General features: G+C 38.1%; 1 protein-coding gene across 1 annotated transcript in view; it reads right to left on the bottom strand.

Moving 5' to 3' along the window:
- Positions 1–13,521: 13,521 nt before the first annotated feature.
- Positions 13,522–24,100, bottom strand: part of LOC139705479 (uncharacterized) — a 171,980-nt gene continuing 161,401 nt past the window's right edge. Inside the window, exons 3-4 of the mRNA XM_071611715.1 lie at positions 15,602–15,607; positions 13,522–13,653 (exon numbers count right to left, since the gene is read on the bottom strand). Coding sequence (XP_071467816.1) covers positions 13,522–13,653; positions 15,602–15,607 — 138 coding nt within the window. The remainder of the gene's footprint in view (positions 13,654–15,601; positions 15,608–24,100) is intronic.

The following is a 24,100-nucleotide window of genomic DNA, read 5'->3' as shown; positions in this document are numbered from 1 at the left end:
GAAAAGGGTTGGGGAAGGACTCATATCCTTATTGCAGACACCCCCAACTCAACAAAAATGTCTTTAGAGCTCCTGAGAGGCTGAATAAGGACACCTGCAAAGATATCCAAGTCTTAATCCACAGTCTCTGTGCATGGCAAAAGGAACTTTGCAAATGTGTTTAAAATTCTTCAGATACTAAAAATATCCTGGATTATCTGAATGGGCCCAAAGAAATCACAGGCAGAAAGGTCATGGTCAATAAAGGCAATGTGATAAGGGAAGCAGAGATCAAAGTATTACATGGCCATGAGCCAAGGAATGGAGACAGCCTCTAGAAGACTAGAGAAGCAACGACGGACTCATTTCTAGAGCCTGCAGAAAGAACACAGTCCTGCAGGTCCATATTCTAACTCTGACCTAGAGGACGGGATAAAGTTGTGTTGCATTAGGTCACTAAATGTATGGCAATTTGATACAGAAAACTAAAAGGAAAATTAAGACAAGGATCCTGTTTTGCTTCTGATGCACCTCCTCTCTCCCCACAGTCATTAGGCTTCTGGTAGCCTCACACCTATGAGCACCTGTTCTTAGGAAGGAAAGCCTTGTTATCTGCCATTTAGGATGATCTTTAGCCCCACATTTCGATTACCCCAGCAGTGTTTGGCTAATGATAAATTTTGTCCATGTTAAAGGAATTACTAGCACAAAGATCCATTCCTAACCCCTCTACATGTAAGGCTGCCAGTTTAGCATAAAAGGAATATCCAATGTCCCAGTAACTAAAGGTAGGAGACTTCAAAAATGTTACTCTGTGGGATATGTTTGCCATGAAAAGGTATCCCAAGACCGCAATTTTATGTGTATGTATTTTGAGTGAGGTGTTAGGGATCAAACCCAGGTCTGCATGCATGCTGGACAAGTGCTGCATCACTGAGCTATGTTCCATGCCTTTGCAATTTTAAATGTTTAAATACATTTTTGTTTGTTGCTTTTTGATTTTGCTCTGTGTCAGTTAAGTTACCATGAAGGCTGTCTTTATATCAGCCCTCCATTTATCACATTGAGGGAAAGAAGCACTTTAGTTGGGCATATGAATTAAAAGCATCTTTAACTTTCCAAGATAGTTAAGGCAAAATATGCTGAAAACTTCGTTTGGAGAACTAGTCTGTAGGTTCCATGAGGCCAGGACCAGAGACCATTTATAACCACCAATGAGTTCTATCGGCAGAACACCTGGCACAGAGTAGACTTTTGAACAATGGAACTCAGATGAATAAGTGAATGAACTGAAGATTAAATCTTTGACAGTGGTTGTTCACTACATAAATTTCTCTGAGGGAAATGACACAGGTAGAAAAATATTAGAGGATATTGCAAATTTTTTTGCAAGAAACATAGTGGCCTTTGAGATGGATGGAAGGAAAATATAGATTTCCTTGCATGTAGATCATTGGTATTTATAGAAGAATTTAATTTTCTCCTTTATCCTTGTTTAAGATTTAAAACTTTGTATAATACGTATGATTAACATTTATTATCAGGAAAAAGTAGTTTATTTCAAAAGTGGATTCCTAAGAAATGTGGTAAAGATTGGTAAATGTAGATGACTTTCCTTGGGAATGGCTTTAACTGTCAAAGGAGGGCAATAAGCTCATGAGTATAGTTGATTAGTGATCCTTGATTTTCTTAAAGGAATGTGAGATGAGGAAAGAGCCAGGAGAGATGGTTTAGTGTTATGTTAAGAAGCAATGAGTATAAGTCAGAACTGAGTCTGTCTGTTACTAGTTGTTTGACCATAAACAAGCTAATTAGTGACTCTCAATGTCAATGTTCTATCTGTGAAATGGACTATTTTTTAGGGTTCCCTTATAGGACAATTTGGGGGTTAAGTGAGATACAGGTTGTAAAGCATTTAACATCATGCCTGGCACATTGAAAATACTCGCTACATGTCATCTCTTATTATTTTTATTATGAACAAATTGAACATTCTTGGCCTCAGTGCTGACATTTCCTGCTGATATGCAAACTGATTTTTCAGTGCACACAAATGGAGGGCATTGGGAATTCCTGGATTTTTTTCCTAGCTATAATTAGAAATGACAGAGTGATTAGGTGGCTAGAGGACATAATTAACCTCTCTGGCTCTCAGTATTCTCTTCTATAAAAGGAGGGGATGAAGCTAGAAGGCCCGAAAGAATCCTTCCTGTTCTAATATGTTTTTAAGATTTATTTTTGCATTGGAAGCCTTTATTTGATGAAGAAATCTTCATTTAAATTTTTTATTATTATTTTTTTATTTTTGGTGAATTACAATCTCTTCCTTCTTATGAGCTATGGTCCCAGATAAATATCTGAGAACATAACAAGAAATATCCCATTATCAGGCTAATTGTCTTTGTATTTCATATTCAAGACTGAACTAGTTCCTAATACGTTTGTTGTTGCCCAGGAAAATTATTTGTCTTATAAAAGGAGTAGAAGATGATGAAGGCTAAGAGTTAAAAATCCCATGCATTGTTAGAGAGAATGATAACCAACCAATCTAAAGTGAGCAATGGCAAACCTTGTGATGGAGAAATTGATAATTGTACCTGACTAAAATGAAAAGTAACTTTTTGTTTTATAGATGACTACTCCTTGACTGCCCAGGGCTACCAATTATGGTGCCACCTTGTCTAACCTCTCACTCTGTCCCTTTTCCTTCTCATGAAAACATATCAGCCCAATGTTTCATCCCCCTAGGGCCTTGCTTCTGGTTGCTATGGCAACAGCTAGCTAATTCAAGCTAAATGTGTCCTTCCTGCCTTCTCAAGCAAGGGAGACTTCAGGAGACAATCTCTTCCTGGAAGTGAAATGACACTAATGGGGGAATCTGAAACAAAGATTTAAGACAGATATTTTGAAACAAGAAGTCTGTGGCACCTCTGAAATTACAACCTGGAAGCAGTCTTCCTTTCTACTTTATGTACAGAGCCAACATGGTCCCTTGTTATTCTTGTTCTTTCTTTGGCTAAACATCTATGCCTATCTGCTGTGATCATAGTGACAGGCTGGCTGTGGTCTGTCTCATGAAAAACTGCTAAGTGCTTTGACTGTACAGGTGATATTCAAATTCACTTAGCACCTTTTCCTAGACTCTCACTAATGCAGGAATATATGACAGTGGAGTAAACAACAAAACAATCTTTGACAATTTCTTATCGTGTGTCTTACTTTGTTATACCCAAGGTGGGTATTGTCAAATTATAAATTCCCTAGAACTGTGCTGTCTTGGAGATGTTAAATTGTAAAGGGAAAACATGTCAGCATTAAGGAGAAAGAGGTCTCTGGATATGGAATTATTAAGGTGGAGTAGCCTTTGGCAAAATGTTGCAGTACCTCCTCAGTCTTGTATGCTACTCATCCAAATAGCTAAGATTTCCCATCTCAGGTATTTAGACCTCCAAACTCTGTCCCCTTCTCTATTTACAAATTCACATGCAGCAAAAAAGGTAAACGACTAACAATAGCTTAAAATATTACCCATTCACAGAGGTATTTGAATTTTTATAGGAAATAGAGTTGTAGTTCAAACTATAGCAGAATGTAAGGCAGAAGCAAGAGGGGAAAGAAGAGAATTAGAGATGCAGATGATTCCGTATAGCCAAATAAAATGGAATGAACTGCATTTGCACTTCTGCTTTGGGCAAGTTATTTTACCTTATAAACCTTAGTTTTCATATCTATTTTGGAAGATCATGATTGCACCCATCTCATAAACATTTGCCAAAGAAAAAACAAGAGCTGGGCAGTAAAGTGGTAAAAATAGATTTTAATTAAGAACTTTTTCAATAGAGGAATAGACCTCAATAGAGACCTGTTGAATGCAGATGGGCAGATACAGATTTATATCTAAGGAACAGGGTGGGAATCAGTGGATAGAAAATCAATAAGAGGATATATCAGGGTAAGAATGTATCTGGGTAAATGATCTGACAGCATTATTATGGTTTGAATACAAGGTGTCCCCCAAAAGTGCCATTAATACAGGAATATTCAGAAGTGAAAGGATTAAATTAACCTAGTTAGTCCATCCTAGTTTGAATAGGGGGTAACTATAGTCAGATGGGGTTTGGCTGGAGGAAGTGGGTCACTAGGGGCATGACTTGGAAGGGTGCATCTTCCCTGTGGCTTCTTCATTACTTCCTTCTTTTGGGACTCCCAACTCCACCATGAGATGATCAACTTTCCTCCACTGGACTCTTAACCCATAAGGTGCTACCTCATCTTGGGCCTGGAGCAATTAATTTAACCATCTATAGACTGAGATCTCTGAAACATTGAATCCCAAATAAACTTTTCCTCCTCTAGTTGTTTCTGTCATGTATTTTGGCTACATATATACAAAACTAACATAAAGCAGAAATTGGTACTAACAAGTAGGATTATTGCTGTGACTAACCTGACCATGTGGTTTGGAAGCTTTTGGTTTGTGGGAGGAATTTTGAAAAGTTTAGAGATGTGAGCTAAAAAGTTTTGAAATCTAAGCATAGTTTAATGAATGATTCTAGTGAGACCTCAGAAGACCAGAATGCTGATAGGAATACTGTAGACCACATTCATGAAGTCTCAGAGGGAAATGAGGACTCTAGTGGGCATATACTAGAGGCTACCTATGTTACATTCTGGCAAAAACTTGGATACATTTTGCCCATGTCCTGAGACTTTGTGTGAGACTGAATTTAAAGGTAATGGTCTAACTAATCTGTCAGAGATTATTTCAAGGCAGCATGGCATTCAGTCAGGGGCTTAGATATTGCCTACAGCTTTTAGCTTAGCTTACTATGAGAATCAGGAGCAGTAAACAGAGCTAAACGGTTTTTTAAAACTTTCAGTTTGGCCAGAAAAGTTCATGTAATGCTAAGGCTAAGGAAGTTGTGCTTGTTGAAGAGATTGTGACCCCTGAAGAAATGTTATATGAAGATAATAGGAAAGGTGTCTTGAGGAAATCTCAGGAATTTGTAAGACCACACCAAGCAGGCTCCAGGATGTAGAAGGGAAAATTATTTTTAGAGTAAATCAAGGGAGTACCCTGCTTGCACAAGGGATGTAGGCTGGACTGCCCAGGCACTCAGAGGCCACTGCAGCCTTGATTCCAGGGAGCCTAGGTATTTGGCTAGTTGGTAACAGACCTTGGCATCATCCATATGGTGCTGGTTCTGTAGGAATATAGGATGCTAAATAGAAGAGGTAATGAAAGCCTCCACTGAGATATCAAAGGAAGGCCTGGAAGGGCAGGCAAATTGTAGCAGGGTTGGAATCCCTGCAGGATGGCAGTTATAACTACCCAAAATTAATTTGTTCATGCATTTGTCGGTTTCTTGTTTTCTTTCACTAATATATGGGCTCCATAATGGCAAATGCTTTGCAGATCTTGTTATACTTCTGGGTATATAAAAGGAAATGAAACTGCTGTCTTGAAGAATGATGCATGAAGCTGTGAAGATGAAGTTGAAACTGGAATGGAGACTCCAGGAATTAAGAGGTGCAAATAAGGGGTTGGGGTTGTGGCTTAGTGGTAGAGTTCGATCCTCAGCACCACATAAAAATAAATAAACAAAATAAAGGTATTGTGTCCAACTGCAACTAAAAAATTTTATTTAAAAAAAAGAGGTGCAAATAATGTGGGCTGTCTGCTGGGAAAAGCTGCTGATTGGGTCGAGAGCCAGGCTTAAAGAGAGGCCATGTGCACTACAACAGGCAAGGCCAAGGGGGTGGGGTTGCCCTGGCCTTTTGAAGAGCTCATCTTGTAGCCATGTGTCCTAGATGCTGAGTGTAGCGTTACAGGACCTGTTTGCCCAGCTGTGTTTTTGTCACACGTTGATCCCATTCCTTCTTCCTATGCCCCTATTCCTTCCTTTTGGATTGGGAATATTTACTCTGTGCCACTGTACACTAGATATCTTGATTTTTATTTTTATAGGCACTCGTGGTCAAGAGTTTGCCTTGAGTCTCAGAGAAGACTTTGGACTTGGACTTTGGGACAATTCTAAAACTGTTAAGACTATGGAATTCCTGGAGATGGATTAAATGCATTTTGCATTGTGAGATGGACCTGAGCTTTTGTGGTCAGGGGTGTAATGTTATAGTTTGGATATGAGGTTCCCCCCAACAGCTCCTGTTAATGCAAGCACTTTCAGAGGCAAAATGGTTAGATTATAAGAGTTATTACCTAATTAGTTCAACCTACTCAAGTCCGTTTCCTACTTTTTCCTTGAGTTGCTTTTTTTTGTCAATTGAATGAGTTTCATATATTTTGTGATATTACCACCTTATCAGATGTATGCTTTGAAAATAGTCTTTTCCGGGCTGGGGATGTGGCTCAAGTGGTAATGCACTCACCTGGCATGCGCGGGGCGCTGGGTTCCATCCTCAGCACAACATAAAATAAAAATAAAAAATAAAGATGTTGTGTCCATCAAAAAATTAAAAAAATTAAAAAAAATTTTCTCTCTCTCTCTTTAAAAAAAAGTCTTTTCCACTCATAGGTTGGTTTTTCACCTTATTGTTTGCTTTGCTTATGAGACTTTTTAGTTTGGTGTAGAACCACTTTTTTTGTTGTTTTTATTTCTTTGCTCATTTTGATGTCATATCCAAAAAACCATGGCCAAGACCATTGTCAAGAAGCTTGTTCTTTACACTTTCTTCTAACAGTTTTTCAGTTTTCTTTCTTGGTCAATAGATGTATTAAAAGTCCTTTGATATCACTACAGATAAGAGAAATTCAAATGAAAAACATAATCAGATATCATCTCACACCTATTAGGATGTCTGATAAAAGTTGAAAGATAGATAGCACATTAGGATGCGGAGAAAAGGAAACCTTGTATATTTTTAATGAGAATGGAAATTGGTACAGTTGTTATGGAAAAGAGTATAGAGATTCCTCAAAAAATTAAAAATACGGCTGCCATATATCCAGCAATACTACTTCTGGGTATATAAAAGGAAATGAAACTGCTGTCTTGAAGATATATCTATACAAACATGCTTATTTCACATTATTCACCATTGCCAAGATGTGGAAATAATCTAAATGTCCATTCCCAGAAGAATGGATAAGAAAATTGTGATATATATACAGTACTGTTCAGACTTTAAAAAGAAGGGAATTCCTACATTTGCCACAACACGAATGAACTTGGAGAACATGAAATAAGACTGAGTCAGAAAGTAAAATACTCTATAACATCATGTATCGGTAGATTCTTAAAAAGTCAGTTTCAAAAGAAACCAAAAATTTTCTAATTTGATTTCATAGAACCACAGAGTAGATGCTTACTAGGAATAGAGGGTTGGAGAAAAAAGGTAGAAAATGATCAAAGGGCACAAAGCTTCAGTTACATTGGATGCATCAGTGCTAGAGATCAAATGTATGGCATGGGACTACAGTTACTAATACTGTACTGTATACATGAAATTTGCTATTAGAGTACATCTTAAATGTTCTCATCACACACAGACATGTAACTATGTTAGGAGATAGGTATATTTTAGCTTGACAATATTGATCAGTTCACTACCAATAATGGTAAACAGTGGTTTAATTTCCTTTAGTTATATTCCCACTGAGTATCTGCCAAACATATCCATATACTATTACAAATGTTATGCTGGGAGAACAGTAGAGAACAAGATCTGCAAAGCATTTGCCATTATGGAGCCCACATATTTGTGAAAGAAAATAAGAAACAGACAAATGCATGCACAAATTAATTTTGGGTAGTTATAACTGCCATGGATAAAAAAAACAGGGTAATGAAATAAGGAGTGGATTGGAGTAGAGCTAGATTAGATAGTGGGCAGGGAAGATTGGATTAGAACTATCTTAATGGGCAGGTAAGATGTCTCTAGGAAGTGGACATATGCATAGAGTTTAAATAAAACAGGGAGTAAGTCATGTTAGGCTCTATCAGAAGGAATCAGGAAATCAGCCATATTTTGTTGAATTGTTTATTTTCTGGTCAATTTCCTGTTATCTAGAAGTTTTGATCTTGAATCTTGAATTTGACTAGGGCGAAATGAAAGCAGGAAAGTAGAGTTTTCTGAGCACTTATTATGTGCTGTACTTCCCACTTTAAACAGGTTCATTATGCCTGCTAATGAAACACCTAATCATGCTGTCATTTCTCCTATCAGTTCTATGAAGTTATTATTCTCCCAAGTTAGAAACTGAGACTGGAGAATTTTCAGCCACTTGCTCCAGAATTCTAAGGGTCTGAAACAGAATTCAAAGAGATTCCATCCATCACTGACAAAGTCTCCAAACAGCACTACAACACAAGAGGACGGTGCCCTAGAATGCCTTGGAAAAGCAGTCCCCCTGCTCTTCCCTCCCCCTTTAAATTTTTAAAAGCTATTAGTCCTTACATAGTCATTGAGAGTGTATCCAAAAACTCTCAAGTCTTCACTTAGCAGAAGCATGGACTACACCCACCTGATCATGAGAGTGTGGTTCTTGTTTGAAAACAGAGGACTGCCCATACACAGATGCAACCAGGGGACAGCTAGAATGTGGGCTTGGTTTTATATTTCCACTATCCAATCCTGATATTCAGGGGCTCAAAGATTTTCTGCTGTCTTCTCCTTGGGGAATTTTCAGATCAATCAATGATTTTTTTTGTATGTACACTTAAGTGGCATTTTGTCAACACACATGTCTTTGGCCAGCTGTAGGAATTGTTACTACAAAGACATGTGGCTTTTTAGAAATTGTTCAGACAAACTTATGAGGCAGTAATCATGGGAAAAGAGGGTTTTCTCTTGGGAAACTTTATACTTATTTAAGATGCAGCCTTGCTTTAAATATTTGGAGAAGAAGAAAAGGCATCGAGAAGCTTCTATCTGCAATTTAATCTTGAATGTTTAATCTATGAGTAATTTTATTCCTTTTATGGAATGAGAAATCTGAGACTTAGGAATGTTTTCTGAGTCACCTAGTACTAATCATCCCAAGAAAATTAAGATTTGAGTTCATTTCTATCCAGATGTGCCAAAGTCTGTGTTTTTTTGAACTAAAGCAGCTACCTCTTTTGGAATTTATGTTCAGAATCATCAGCATATTTTTTTCCAAATAACCCCACTAGTATTTGAGAGGTTTTCTTTCAATGCAAATTTGTTTAGAATATTAAATTCATTTGAAGTCAAGTCTGAGTGGATGATCACATTGTATGATGTCATTTTTGTTACTCCCAACTAGAAATAAAAGAGAAGGGCAAGATTACTTATCATTCATCTTTGCTTTCTTTTAGCCACAAGCATTGGGCTTTGTACATAGTCAATCCATGGATTTAAAAAAAAAGATTTTGCTTAAATGTAACACATTGATCTAGGTATCAACCATCTATACCTAGTATTAACTTATTGAACAGATTTTCTGTTTGTGAGAAGAAGCCTGAAAGAATGGGATATAGGACAGATGAGTTTTTATGGTGGGGCTATGACACAGGAAGGTCAAATGTCAGTGTTTTTTTGTGTGTGGGGGGGAAGAGAGGATAGGTGGAGGGTGGAGACTGGAAAGGTTGAGTAGGGGAGTAGGGGTGGGCAACATGAGGGTTGTAGAGACTAAGACACAGGTTTAGACTCCAGAAATGGGCTGGAGGGGAGAGAATAAAAGAAGTAGGGCTGTCTTTCCAGCCTTAGGAGAGAAACACACTTTGGAATTAAAATATAATAAAATGTGGACATAAAATTATACTTCCAGGATCCACTTGGAGCCTTAGAAGTCATGGTAATCTTATTTGCCTCAGGTAGAGCTGAGCACTTTTTTCATGACTGCACCATGGAGTTAACTCCAGCTAAAATATAAATTCTTCTATTTTTTGGAAGCCTTAACAACACCCCTGACTCAAATATAGTTGTTCTTATTATGGAATGAGGACATATCTTTAATCCCATCCATCACAAATAACCAGCAAAGGGAAAGTAATTAGTAAATGTTTGTGCCTTAATTTATTCAGCCTACTCAACTTCATGAGGTAGAGACAGGCAAAGTTCTCTTTTAAGTTAAATGCTTACTGAGATCAAGTAGGTGAATGTTAAATCATGAAATCTTAGGAACATATGTATGGAAGCACATAGATTTCACCTTCATTAGGGGATAATTCTTGGAAACAGAACTTCAATAACATTGTCACCCCCATTTGTGAATCTATAAAAAGCAGCACCAATTTTAGTGAGGCACCTAGAATATCTTATGAAACTTTGGCATATAATTAATTCAAAATGCTCTGTCATTAAATCATGTAATCATACTTTGTGAGCATACATGAGTTTAATTGGGGGTAATGTAACTAAGGAGACTGAGATCTAGAATGCTGTAAATAAAATAACTGCTAGCAGTTCCTGAAGTATAAATTTAGATCAGCAGGCAATCTTTCAAAGGTCCCAGGGCTGGGTTAGCAGTCTCTCTCTTCTATGTGAAAACAACAGAAAGATCACCATGCCTTTTAAATGGAAGGTCTGCATATAGTGTGGGAGTGCTCCAGTATCAGCAGGGAGGGAAACTAGACATAAGCTCACTGAACTATCAATAAACTGCTCTTAGTTTGCAGAGGAGATATGAGTATAGCACAGTCATAGACTCTTTGAAGTTGGGACATTATACTGTAGTGAAAAGAACTCTGCATTTTTAATGGTGACATATTTGACTTTTATCATTTGTTCCTCACTGGTAAATGGAGAGAATAGTACCTGCTTTGTAGAGGTTTTTAAGGATGGAAAACAACAACAAACAACAATAACAGAAAAACAATTCATGGGATGCTTGCTACAGTGCCTGGCATGTAGGAGATATTCAATAAATGCTATTGATTTTCCCAAGCCCCCAGCACAAAAATGTCCCATACATTGTAAGAATAGATAATTGTTGACACGACTATAAAGTGTGTCCATTGAAATGAATTCCCCAAGGGTGGCCTATATTTCTAGTCAGACACCCAAAGGAACAAATTAAACTCAGATCATATTTAAGACATAGTCAGGCTAACAGAGACAGAAAATTGGGGAAAAAAAATCACAAGGTCAATAGTGGCTGCTCTCCTATGATGGGATCCCAAAGTTGAAGGCAGAAAAACAGACATGAGGCATTTTGCTCTGCCATTTTTCTTTCTTATGCTTATGCACCCATTACTAACTGATGTCAGAAGTCTGCCCTCTCTAACCAGATGGGTCCTCAGACTCAAAAGCACAGTGTTCTAGCGGGCATTTATAATCCATTAGCATTAGCACTATGACACAGCCTATTTGCTATTCTTGGTGGAAGGCTGGAGCCCACTGCCTGCCAGACCCTATCCATTGAAAAACAAAAGGAAAACAATTAGTCCTCTCTTTATTCCTTCTGAATGACTCCCAAAGCAAGAGGGAGAGAGCTTTGTTCCTTTCTCTTTGCTGAGTGACTCTAGATTGTAGGTGATTCTTTACACCTTATATTTGCATACCTTTTTACGTTTATAAATATTTTTTTTCAAAAATTTTTAACATTAAAATTTTTTAGTTGTAGGTGGACACAATACATTCGTTTTATTTTCATGTGGTGCTGAGGATTGAACCCAAGGCCTCATGCATGCTAGGTAAGCCCTTTACCTCTGAGCCACAACCCCAGGCCCAGTCTTAAATACTTTTAAGTACACATAATCCTGATAAAAACTATAAGTAAGAGGTGGGTTAAATATTTTTACACTCACTGTCTCTAGGAGAAAATCAAGGTTCTGAGGAGTTAATGAACTTATCCAGGATGATAGAGCCAATAAGTGGCATATTTGGAACTTGAAGTTTGAGATGTTCAACTGCAAAATCTGTTAATTACTTAAAGGCAAATGTCACAATTAGTAAGTAAGTAATGGCACACAAATGCTTCATAGAGGAGACTCTGGTCTTCAAAGAGAAGATAATATTTGGAGTCGATAAAACATAGTAGGACGTATTCTAGGTTAGGCACCATGAGCAATGGTACAGAAGTGTGATTTTGTGGGCTTGGCAAACCATGGAGGTAGGTATCAGACACAGGAAAGAGAACACTAAGACTGGCATGGGTGGTAATGTAGGGGTACTGAGGGATATTAGAAAAAGAGCAGACCAGGAAGCTGATCCCTCCTAAGGCAGGCTCGGGGCAAACACACTGCTTCACTTTGTTGATCATCAAGCTATAATCTATGATTTTATGTAAACCTTTTGGAATCAATTTATATTTTCAATTTGTCAGATATGGGCACTGTCCAAATTGCCTTTCCTTGGTCCTTCAAAAAAAAAAAAAGATGGGAGGGGATTCCAAGATGGCCGCGAATAAAGTGCATCACACCCCATGTACCGCGACACTGTGCAGGTGAATAACGAGTTAGAACAACAAAAAGCTATCTTGTCAGGAATTTACAGCAAAATCGGGGTGCACCGAAACCTAGAGGAAGGATTTCCATCACCGAGGACCAGTTATTGAATCTCAAACGCGAGCCAACTGTGCGACCGGAGATCCAGGCTGACTGATCCGCCACTCGCCATGTGGCCCGCCCCGCGGCTACAGACAGCAGGGCGCTGCCGAGAAGCGACCAGCAAGGAGAGAGAAACGGTGCTACGGATTCTGTGGAGTCCTGCCGGCTGTGCCCTCACTGAGCTCCGGGCTGAGTTCAGGGTTTGAGACGGGGAAGGAAGCAGTCCAGATCTATCCCCCACAACGGAAAGTCCACCAAGGAAGCCAACGGCCATCATCTTGGGGAGCTGACGTCACCACCACCAGTTTCCGACAGATTGCAACAATAAAACAGGTGTGTGTTACTCAGCCCATCTCCCATACAGCGGGGAATTCGCATAAAATCTCTCCCAGGCTTTCCGGGGAGGGGGGGCGGATTATCAGAACGAGCCTGCATAGAGACGCGGGGAAAGGTAGAGACACCTGACCTCCAACTCCCCCTCCAATCAGCGGCGAAAACGAAACCTGTCTTGCCGGCTCTGGGGGAGGGGCAATGCTGGCTCTGGGGGAGGGGCAAACGGAAAAAATCAAAACAATAGGGTGCCAATTCCCAATAGCCACCCTCCACACCCAGCAAACCGCAGGCAGTTTGAACTGCCGAGAGGCATCACACTTGGGAAGGCTGGGCAAGCAGGAGAAGCCAGGGGACTAGAGGCCAGGCCCTCATGACTGGGCAGCTAGAGACCACCCGCCCGCCGGCGACCGATCGCCAGTCCGCTGCCCGTGCGACTGGGCGGCTAGAGACCCCCCCACCCGCTGGCGACCGCCCGCGTGACTGGGTGGCTAGAGACCGCCCGCCTGCCGGCGACCGCTCGCCTGCCGGGGACCGCCCGCGGCCCCCACGACTGGGCGGCTGGAGACCGGGCGGCTGGAGACCGACCGCCCGCCCGCCGGTGACCGGGCAGCTAGACCCCGAGGTGCGGCCCAGCAGGTACAGCGCAGAAACTCTAGGAAGAGGTCTATAGCCAGGCCTTCATGAAGTAGACAACCGGGAGCTGAAACCAACCAGAGACAGACCAGTCCCACCCCTCCCTTCAGACACCCTGGCAAGGAGCCTGGGGCCCACCATAGCAGAGAGGTGACGTCACAGGAGTTTGGCCGATGGAATTCTTCCCAGTGGAATCCACTTTAGCAGGAGAGAGCAGAAACACAGCAATCAAACAGAGCTGGAAAGTAACGTGAACAACATGAAAAAATAAGGGAAAAAAGGATTACAAACAATGCAGGACAACTTAAATCCATAGGAGGACCTAGAAGCATCAGAAACATGGATAGGGAAAGAACTCAAGGAATACCTAACTCAGATGGAACGGAATATTAGAGAAGACATGAGACAGCAAGTCCAAGCAATGAAAGTACATTTTGAAAAAGAATTAAACAAACAAATTCAAATGGCAAAGAATGAGCTTTACCGGGAGATAGAGATTTAAAAAAAAAAATCAAACAGTAATCCTAGAAATGCAGGAAACTATAAACCAAATTAAAAACTCAAATGAGAATATTACAAATAGACTAGATCAAGTAGAAGTCAGAACATCAGATAATGAAGACAAAGTTTACCAACTTGAAAAGAACATAGTGAACACAGAAAGGATGCTTAAATCTCACGAGCAATCTATTCAAGAGATATGGGATCTCATAAAAAAACCAAACTTGAGAGTCATCGGGATAGAAGAAGGTACAGAGGTTCAAACCAAAGGAATGGACAACCTATTAAATGAAATAATTCTAGAAAACTTCCCAGAGATGAAAGATGGAATGGATTGCCAAATCCTGGAAGCTTACAGGACCCCAAACATCCAAAACCGTAATAGACCAACTCCAAGACATATAATTATGAAGATAGCCAACATACAGAACAAGGAGAGAATATTAAAAGCTACGAGAGAAAGGAGGCAGATTACATTCAGGGGTAAACCAATTAGGTTAACGACTGATTTTTCATCACAGACTTTGAAAGCGAGAAGATCCTGGAACAATGTATTTCAAAAGCAGAAAAGTAATGGATTCCAACCAAGAATACTGTATCCAGCAAAATTAAGCTTCAGATTTGACAATGAAATTAAAATCTTTCACGATAAACAAAAGCTAAAAGAATTCGCAGCTAGAAAACCAGCACTTCAAAGCATTTTGAGCAAAATACTACAAGAAGAGGAATTGAAATATAGCGCCCAAAACTAACAGTGGGAGGTATCTAAGTAAAGGGGGAGAAAAATAACCAAAGAGGGAAAATTAGCCAAACTAAAATAAATAATTAAATAAACATGACTGGAAGTACAAACCATATTTCAATTGTAACTTTAAATGTTAATGGCCTAAATTCACCAATTAGAGACATAGGCTAGTAACCTGGATTAAAAAAACAAATCCAACAATATGCTGCCTTCAGGAGACGCATATGATAGGAAAAGACACACACAGGCTGAAGGTGAAAGGTTGGGAAAAATCATACCACTCACATGGCCCTCAGAAGCAAGCAGGAGTGGCCATACTCATAACGAATAAAATCAACTTCAAACCTAAGTTAATCAAAAGGGATAAAGAAGGACACTATATACTGTTAAAAGGAACCATCCACCAACAAGACATAACAATTATCAATTTGTATGCACCAAACAATGGTGCTCCAACGTTCATAAAACAAACTCTCCTCAAGTTCAAGAGTCAAATAGACCACAACACAATAATTATGGGTGACTTCAACACACCACTCTCTCCATTGGACAGATCCTCCAGACAAAAGCTGAATAAAGAAACTATAGAACTCAATAACACAATCAATAACCTAGACTTAACCGACATATATAGAATATATCAACCATCATCAAGTGGATACACGTTCTTCTCAGCAGCACATGGATCCTACTCAAAGATAGACCATATATTATGCCATAGGGCAACTCTTAGTAAATATAAAGGTGTGGAGATAATACCATGCACCATATATGATCATAATGGAATGAAACTGGAAATCAATGATAAAAGAAGGAAGGAAAATCCTACATCACATGGAAAATGAACAATATGTTACTGAATGATCAATGGGTTACAGAAGACATAAAGGAGGAAATCAAAAAATTCTTAGAGATGAATGACAATAGAGACACAACATACCGGAATCTATGGGACACAATGAAAGCAGTTTTAAGAGGGAAATTCATTTCCTGGAGTTCTTTCCTCAAAAAAAGAAAAAACCAACAAATAAATGAACTCACACTACACCTCAAAACCCTAGAAAAGGAAGAGTAAAACAACAGCAAATGTAGTAGAAGACAAGAAATTAAAATCAGAGCAGAAATCAATGAAATTGAAACAAAAAAAACCATTGAAAAAATTGATAAAACTAAAAGTTGGTTCTTTGAAAAAATAAATAAGATCGACAGGCCCTTAGCCATGCTAATGAAGAGAAGAAGAGAGAGAACTCAAATTACTAACATACGGGATGAAAAAGGCAATATCACAACAGACACTACAGAAATACAGAAGATAATTAGAAAGTATTTTGAAACCCTATATACCAATAAAATAGAAGATAGTGAAGATATCGATAAATTTCTTAAGTCATACAATCTGCCCAGATTGAGTCAGGAAGACACACACAATTTAAACAGACCAATAACAAAGGAAGAAATATAAGAAGCCATCAAAAGACTACCAACCAAGAAAAGCCCTGGAAGGGATGGGTATACAGCGGAGTTTTACAAAACCTTCAAAGAAGAATTAATACCAATACTTTTCAAGCTATTTCAAGAAATAGAAAAAGAAGGAGCTCTTCCAAATTCATTCTATGAGGCCAACATCACCCTGATCCCGAAACCAGACAAAGACACTTCAAAAGAAAGAAAACTACAGACCAATATCTCTAATGAACTTGGATGCAAAAATTCTCAATAAAATCCTGGCGAATCGAATACAAAAGCATATCAAAAAAATTGTGCACCATGATCAAATAGGATTCATCCATGGGATGCAAGTTTGGTTCAATATACGGAAATCAATAAATGCTATTCACCACATCAATAGACTTAAAGATAAGAACCATATGATCATCTCGATAGATGCAGAAAAAGCATTCGACAAAGTACAGCATCCCTTTATGTTCAAAACACTAGAAAAACTAGGGATAACAGGAACTTACCTCAACATTGTAAAAGCTATATATGCTAAACCTCAGGCTAGCATCATCCTAAATGGAGAAAAACAGAAGGCATTCCCTCTAAAATCTGGAAAAAGACAGGGATGCCCTCTCTCACCACTTCTATTCAATTTAGTTCTTGACATACTAGCCAGAGCAATTAGACAGACAAAAGAAATTAAAGGCATAAAAATAGGAAAAGAAGAACTTAAATTATCACTATTTGCGGATGATATGATAATATATTTAACAGACCCAAAAGGGTCTACAAAGAAACTGCTAGAGTTAATAAATGAATTCAGCAAAGTGGCAGGATATAAAATCAACACGCATAAATCAAAGGCATTCCTGTATATCAGCAACAAAACTTCTGAAATGGAAATGAGGAAAACCACTCCATTCACAATATCCTCAAAGAAAATAAGATACTCGGGAATCAACCTAACAACAGAGGTGAAAGAGTTATACAATGAAAACTACAGAACCCTAAAGAGAGAGATAGAAGAAGATCTTAGAAGATGGAAAAATGTACCCTGTTCATGGATAGGCAGAACTAACATTATCAAAATGGCGATATTACCCAAAGTTCTCTATAGGTTTAATGTGATGCCAATCAAAATCCCAACGGCATTTCTTGTAGAAATAGAGAAAGCAATCATGAAATTCATATGGGAAAATCAAAAGACCCAGAATAGCAAAAGCAATTCTAAGCAGGAAGTGTGAATCTGGAGGTATAGCGATACCAGATTTCAAACTCTACTACAGAGCATTAGTAACAAAAACAGCATGGTACTAGTACCAAAACAGGCAGGTGGACCAATGGTACAGAATAGGGGACACAGAGACCAATCCACAAAATTACAACTATCTTATATTTGACAAAGGGGCTAAAAGCATGCAATGGAGGAAGGATAGCATCTTCAACAAATGGTGCTGGGAAAACTGGAAATCCATATGCAACAAAATGAAGCTGAACCCCTTTCTCTCGCTGTGCACAAAAGTTAACTCAAAATGGATGAAAGAGCTTGATATCAAATCAGAGACTCTGCACCTGATAGAAGAAAAATGTGGCTCTGATCTACATATTGTGGGGTCAGGCTCCAAATTCCTTAATAGGACGCCCATAGCCCAAGAGTTAATAACAAGAATCAACAAATGGGACTTACTTAAACTAAAAAGTTTTTTCTCAGCAAGAGAAACCATAAGAGAGGTAAATAGAGAACCTACATCCTGGGAACAAATTTATACCCCTCACACTTCAGATAGAGCCCTAATATCCAGAGTATACAAAGAACTCAAAAAATTAAACAATAAGATAACAAATAACCCAATCAACAAATGGGCCAAGGACCTGAACAGACACTTCTCAGAGGAGGACATACAATCAATCAACAAGTACATGAAAAAATGCTCACCATCTCTAGCAGTCAGAGAAATGCAAATCAAAACCACCCTAAGATACCATCTCACTCCAGTAAGATTGGCAGCCATTATGAAGTCAAACAACAATAAGTGTTGGCCAGGATGTGGGGAAAAGGGTACACTTGTACATTGCTGTGGGACTGCAAATTGGTGAGGCCAATTTGGAAAACAGTATGGAGATTCCTGGGAAAGCTGGGAATGGATCCACCATTTGACCCAGCTATCGCCCTTCTCGGACTATTCCCTGAGGATCTTAAAAGAGCATACTATAGGGATACTGCCACATCAATGATCATAGCAGCACAATTCACAATAGCTAGAGTGTGGAACCAACCTAATTGCCCTTCAATAGATGAATGGATAAAAAAAATGTGGCATTTATACACAATGGAGTATTACTCAGCACTAAAAAATGACAAAATCATGGAATTTGCAGGGAAATGGATGGCATTAGAGCAGATTATGCTAAGCGAAGCTAGCCAATCCTTAAAAAACAAATGCCAAATGTCTTCCTTGATATGAAGAGAGCAACTAAGGACAGAACAGGGAGGAAGAGCATGAGGAAAAGATTAACATTAAACAGAGACAAGTGGGGGGACAGAAAGGGAGAGAGAAGGGAACTTGTATGGAAATGGTAGGAGACCCTCAATGTTACACAAAATTACATATAAGAGGTTGTGAGGGGAAGGGGGGGAACAAGGGAGAGAATTGAACAACAGCAGATGAGGTAGAGAGGGAAGATGGGAGGGGAGGGGAGGGGGGATAGTAGGGGATAGGAAAGGTAGAAGAATACACAGTCACTAATATGCCATTTTGTAAAAATGTGAATGTGTAACGGATGTGATTCTGCAATTTGTATTTGGGGTAAAAATGGGAGTTCATAACCCACTTGAGTCAAATGTATGAAAGATGATATGTCATGAGCTTTGTAATGTTTTGAACAACCAATAAAAAAAAGATGGAAAGAAAGAAAAGATTTAAGGTGGAAAGGAGAAATCTAATATTCTTGAGTTAGCAAGCAGTTTTGTATTCTTTTCTTCCTACACCCTTAGTGGCTTTTTATATGTCTGTGTTTCGTGGCCTTGGTCTTTTCTGGAAAATAAGAAAAATAAGAAAAAATAAGAAAAAAATAAATCTTATTGTGCAAAAACAATAAGATTTATATGTATTTATATAATACATATATATAAATATGTATGTATACACACACACACATATAAATGTTAGCATGCTAAAGTTTATAAGGAATGAAAAAAATCTCTTCTAAACCTCAGAGGAAAAAGTGATAAAAGACTGAAAACTAAGTTTAAATGACAATGTACAAGATTTGTGTGAAGAACATTTTAAACATGATGAAAGATAGAAATATGACTTGCACAATTGAAACCATGTCTTGTTTCTACAAAGATCATCATAAATATATTAATTTTCTTAATTAATATATAAATTAATATAATTATAATCAAATATCTCTAAAATTTTTTCCTTGAACAAGATAAGCTGCTGATAATTTTATGAAAAAAACTGGAAGCAACAATGGTCAAGAAAAATTACAAAATAGAAGAGCAATGAGTTAGGCTTAGTCCTATGGCATAGTAAATTGTAAACAGAAATTAAAATGATGTGGTACTTGATGCTAAATACAGATAAATTAATAAAGTATAGCCCATAAATAGATGCAAATACACAAATATATATTTAGGGTATGGTAAAAATAGTATTGCTTCTCAGTAGGGTAAAAATGAATTCTTCAGTAAGAATTAAACAATTATATAGAAGAAGATAAAGAAATCAGAGAAGGGCTGGAAGAAAATAGACACACACACACACACACACACACACACATACACACACACACACACATACACACGTGTATAGGGAGAGGAAAGCCTTGCTATTTGAGACACAAAAATCTACAAATCATAAAAACTATATCAATATATTTATTGAAATCAATGTTTTAATCTGTAAGAAAAAACACAAATAAGTTCCAATGGAAATCTGAGAAAAAGTATTTACATATCTTAGACTAATTTTTCTAATTTATTAAATATAATAAAATATGAGGAAAATTTTTAAAAATCAATAGAAAAATTGGAAAATATATGAAGAATTCATAGCAAAATATAGAATTCTTAAAAACATAAAATTGTCTTCTCACACTAATCATGTGAGAAATGTAAATTATAACTACAATGATAATGTTTTTACACATCAAATGGAAAAGATAAAATAGTTATTGTATTGCATTAGTAAAGAACAAAATAGTAGTTAATTTCAGACATCTTAGGTGATGTCAGGCCCAGTGGCATAGACCTGTAATCCCAGCAAGTTGGGAGGCTAAGGCAATAGGATCACAGTTGGAAACTGGCCTGGGAAACTCAGTGAAACCCTGTCTCAAAATAAAATAAAAGGAGTGAGGGATGTGGCACTTTAGCACTAAGAAAACAAAATATCAGGGATGGTACAGTGATCAGTAGAACTCTTGGAAGGTAATTTGCAATATCTTTTAAAATTTTAAATATATGTTTCCTTTATTTCAGAAATTCCACTTTTAAGAATTTGTTCTACAGTTATATTATCACATATGTATGTAGAACATGCAGAAACATAATCATTCTATTATTGTTTATAATAGTAAGAGATTTAAACAACCTAAATGTTAGTAGGGTACTGGTTAAACTCAATACATGGATATAATGAAAGATCATGCAGCTATTAAAAATTAAAAGTTTTAAGTATTAGCTCTGTTATGACCACAGCACACTTCCAAGGTCTCTTTTATTTTTGGCAAAGTCTCAAAAAGTTATCAGGAGGATGGGAGGGATTATGAATAGTGACTTCTCTCTTCAGTTATATTCATTATAACAAAGAATAATTTGTTAGAAAGATAAATGAATTTAGACAGGCAGAGGGCATAGATTGTGGTTGCTCTTTACATCTCTAAGAGCAAAAAGAAGAGGAGAAAAAAGATAGTTTAAAGAGTATATCATGGTCAGGCATGTCCCTGGAAAATCCTTATGGAGACAAGTAGAAAGTCCCTTGATTTCATTGTATAGGAAGCTATATGATCTATGACACAGACACAGAAAAAGACCACCTCAGTATGGCATAGCAAAATGTCAGGGCCAGGATCCCAGAAGGTAGTCCTAGAGACCATGGCTTGCCAAATAGCATAATGCTATCCCTACCCAGTAGCCTGTGATACCTCTGGATATTAATACAGGTGGGAGGTTGGGTAGGGAATAAAACTCTAGGAAACCTTTTCAGAGAGCCTCAATTTCACAGGATTCTTAACCCTTCATCAGCTGGAGCATCCTTGTGAAGAAAGAGGAGGACATTTGTAGACCTCCATTTGTGCAGATGTATTTGTCTGCATGTCACCTGGGTTATTAAGAAATAATAATTTCTCCATTGTCCTCCATCTAGTGGTTCTGACCTAAGCGCTCTGGGATGGGTCCAGGTTTTGGCATTTGTTAAATGTTTACCCAGGTAATTCTTCTGTGTAACCAGGTATGAGAATCAAGGGCCATGTTCTTATATTTTATTCTGTCTTTCTTCCTCTTTTAAAAACTCTTTGATAATGCAGTAATGAGTAGCAATGTCTAGTGTTTGCCAGTTTTATTTCTGATGTCCTTCAAACTCATTTGGGTCTCTTGGGAGAAAAAGAGAAAAAGGTCAAGACAGAGAGAGACTTATTGGAAGAGAGAGGGCTGGGTGGGGGGAGAGACAGAGAACGTCAAAGAGGGAGAGAAATTGAAATGGAAATGCTGAATTCTTCCTTCCAAACTTATTCCAGAATCTTCAAGCACAGGACCTGAAAGTTTGCAGTTTACATGCTTCTGAGTTAATTTTTATGCACACTTGAAGTTGGAAAGTCTGAGCTATTGGGAGATTCATTTATAGTACAATTGATGGAGCAGAAAGGGACTTATGCCAACTGGTGAAGGGTGATGAGACAGAAGCCTCATTGTCAAAGAGAACTGGACTAAGCAGAGGAGTTTGTGCAGGCTGCTTGGATCTCAAATAAACAACCCCACAAACCTGAGGACTTTTATATGAAAATCAAAATCTAACCGCATTCACTTTTTCCATGAGAAACCCAGCTGAGTTGGGCACTTGGAAAGAAACTCATCAATTACACCAGCCATTGGATTCAGAGCCCATCCTAATCCAGTATGACTTTGCCTTAACTTGATGACATCTGTGAAGATCCTATTTTTAAACAAAGTCACATTTAGAATTACCACTAGGACTTCAATGTATGCTTTTGAAGGACATAATTCAACCCACCACAGACACTTTGTGCAAAGCTACCTTCATTTTACATGTGGCTATTTTACCAATGAGACTAGCAGTAGCCAGACTTTTCAGATCCATTTTTCTCATTTCTTTATTTATAAACCTATAAATTATTCTTTCCAGAGTTGTATTTCCACTCTGGTCAAAGTATAGCTAAGAAAGAAGGGATGATGATACCTCATCACTTTCTCCTTTTCCAGGCTGATAGGCATTAAATTACACTGACAAGACAGATGCCTTGGGAGCAAATGACCAGTTTATGGAAAAAAAAGAGTCACAAAGTATATGTAAAAATAGTTTTTCATTTTTGAGCTCTTTTCATACCCAAATGCTAGAATATCTATTTGACCATAGAAGTCACATTTGGATTCACAGAGCCATTTTTGTCCTCTGTACCTGAATATCTTTGTAAAAAAGCACAAAATTCCAGAGAGGAGGCAAAGAGGTCTCTTTGGATTTCCTGGTGACATTTTGACTTGATTTTTCTTTTTCTTTTTTTCCTGTAGAAAAGGAATGGCTGAAAGAAAACTCCTCAAATCAAGTTCTAAGCCAACTGCTTTTAAGTCCTTGTAAAGCCATGAAACAAAGAAAAGTCTTTGCTATTTATTCATTGACTAGGAATAAGCTGAGTTTTTACTCAAAGAGCTTTTATTTCCTTTGGGCATTGTAGGCATCATGCATTTTAAGTGGACAACTCTAATTCCAAATTGTCAAAGAAGAGAAGAACCTTTAGGATCAGGTTGCCAGGACCCAGAATCATAATCATAAGGATAAGGATATAGAACGCAGAGAAATAGAGGTAATAAGGAGGAAGTGAAGCCAGAAGCAACAGATATCAAAACCAGAAAGGCTAGGGAGGGCAAACTTCTGCAGTGTATCAAGGCAGATTATCATTACTGAGGAAAACTCTTAGTGCCTCTAAAACCTGGTTGGTCTGGTGATATTCCATTGGCTTTCACAGAATTTAAAAGTGGCTTCTACAACATCATAGAAATTTTACTGAAGCTGCTCATTGGAAGGGGACTCTCATATGCACATCGTGGATTTTGTTTTCATATTTAAGGGAGATGTCAAACGTACAAGGACAAGACAAGGAGATTCAGACTTCAGTTCCTTTGCTATTTGCAGTCTGACCACATGAGCTGTACACAATATGCAAAAATCTTGTTTCTGAATGAATCGAGGTTATTCATCATCTTCCGGCTCCACTCTATAGGTGTGAGTTCGGAGTTATCTTGCTTTCTCATTGATAAATGTTATAAATGAACTTTCAGGGAGATGAGAGCACATGACAATCATTTCCCTGATTTGTGGGAGAGTGAAGGTAATGCAAATAGATTTTGACTTGGGTTGAAGCCAATGTTACAAAGGAAAGGAGCCATTTTGTAGGGCAGTTTTTCCCTTCACAGTGACAGATCATACCAACTGCTAAAAAGTAGCCAGCACTGTTGCCTGGATTAGGGCCTCTGTGCTGGTTGTAGAAACGGAACTTTCAAGTGTTGGTCCTGGAGCAGCAACAGCTACCTGAGAAGAAGCTGGCTCTTGAGAAAGAGGGAGTCTGCAGATCTATTACATTTGGTCCTACGTTTTATTTTGAGCCTGTATCAGCTGAATTCCCAGCCCTGAAATACAGCTTTGAAAGACTAGACTGGAAGTTGTGGAGTATATATTGGGATTGTGTATGTGGTGTGTGTGTGTGTGTGTGTGTAAGAGTATGTGTGTGTGTGTATGCATGTCCATGCTCATGAAATCAG

Source organism: Marmota flaviventris, chromosome 4, assembly GCF_047511675.1.
Source record: "Marmota flaviventris isolate mMarFla1 chromosome 4, mMarFla1.hap1, whole genome shotgun sequence".
NCBI lineage: Eukaryota > Metazoa > Chordata > Mammalia > Rodentia > Sciuridae > Marmota > Marmota flaviventris.
The sequence above is the reverse complement of the archived record's forward strand: the minus strand, read 5'-3'. Positions and strand labels throughout refer to the sequence as shown.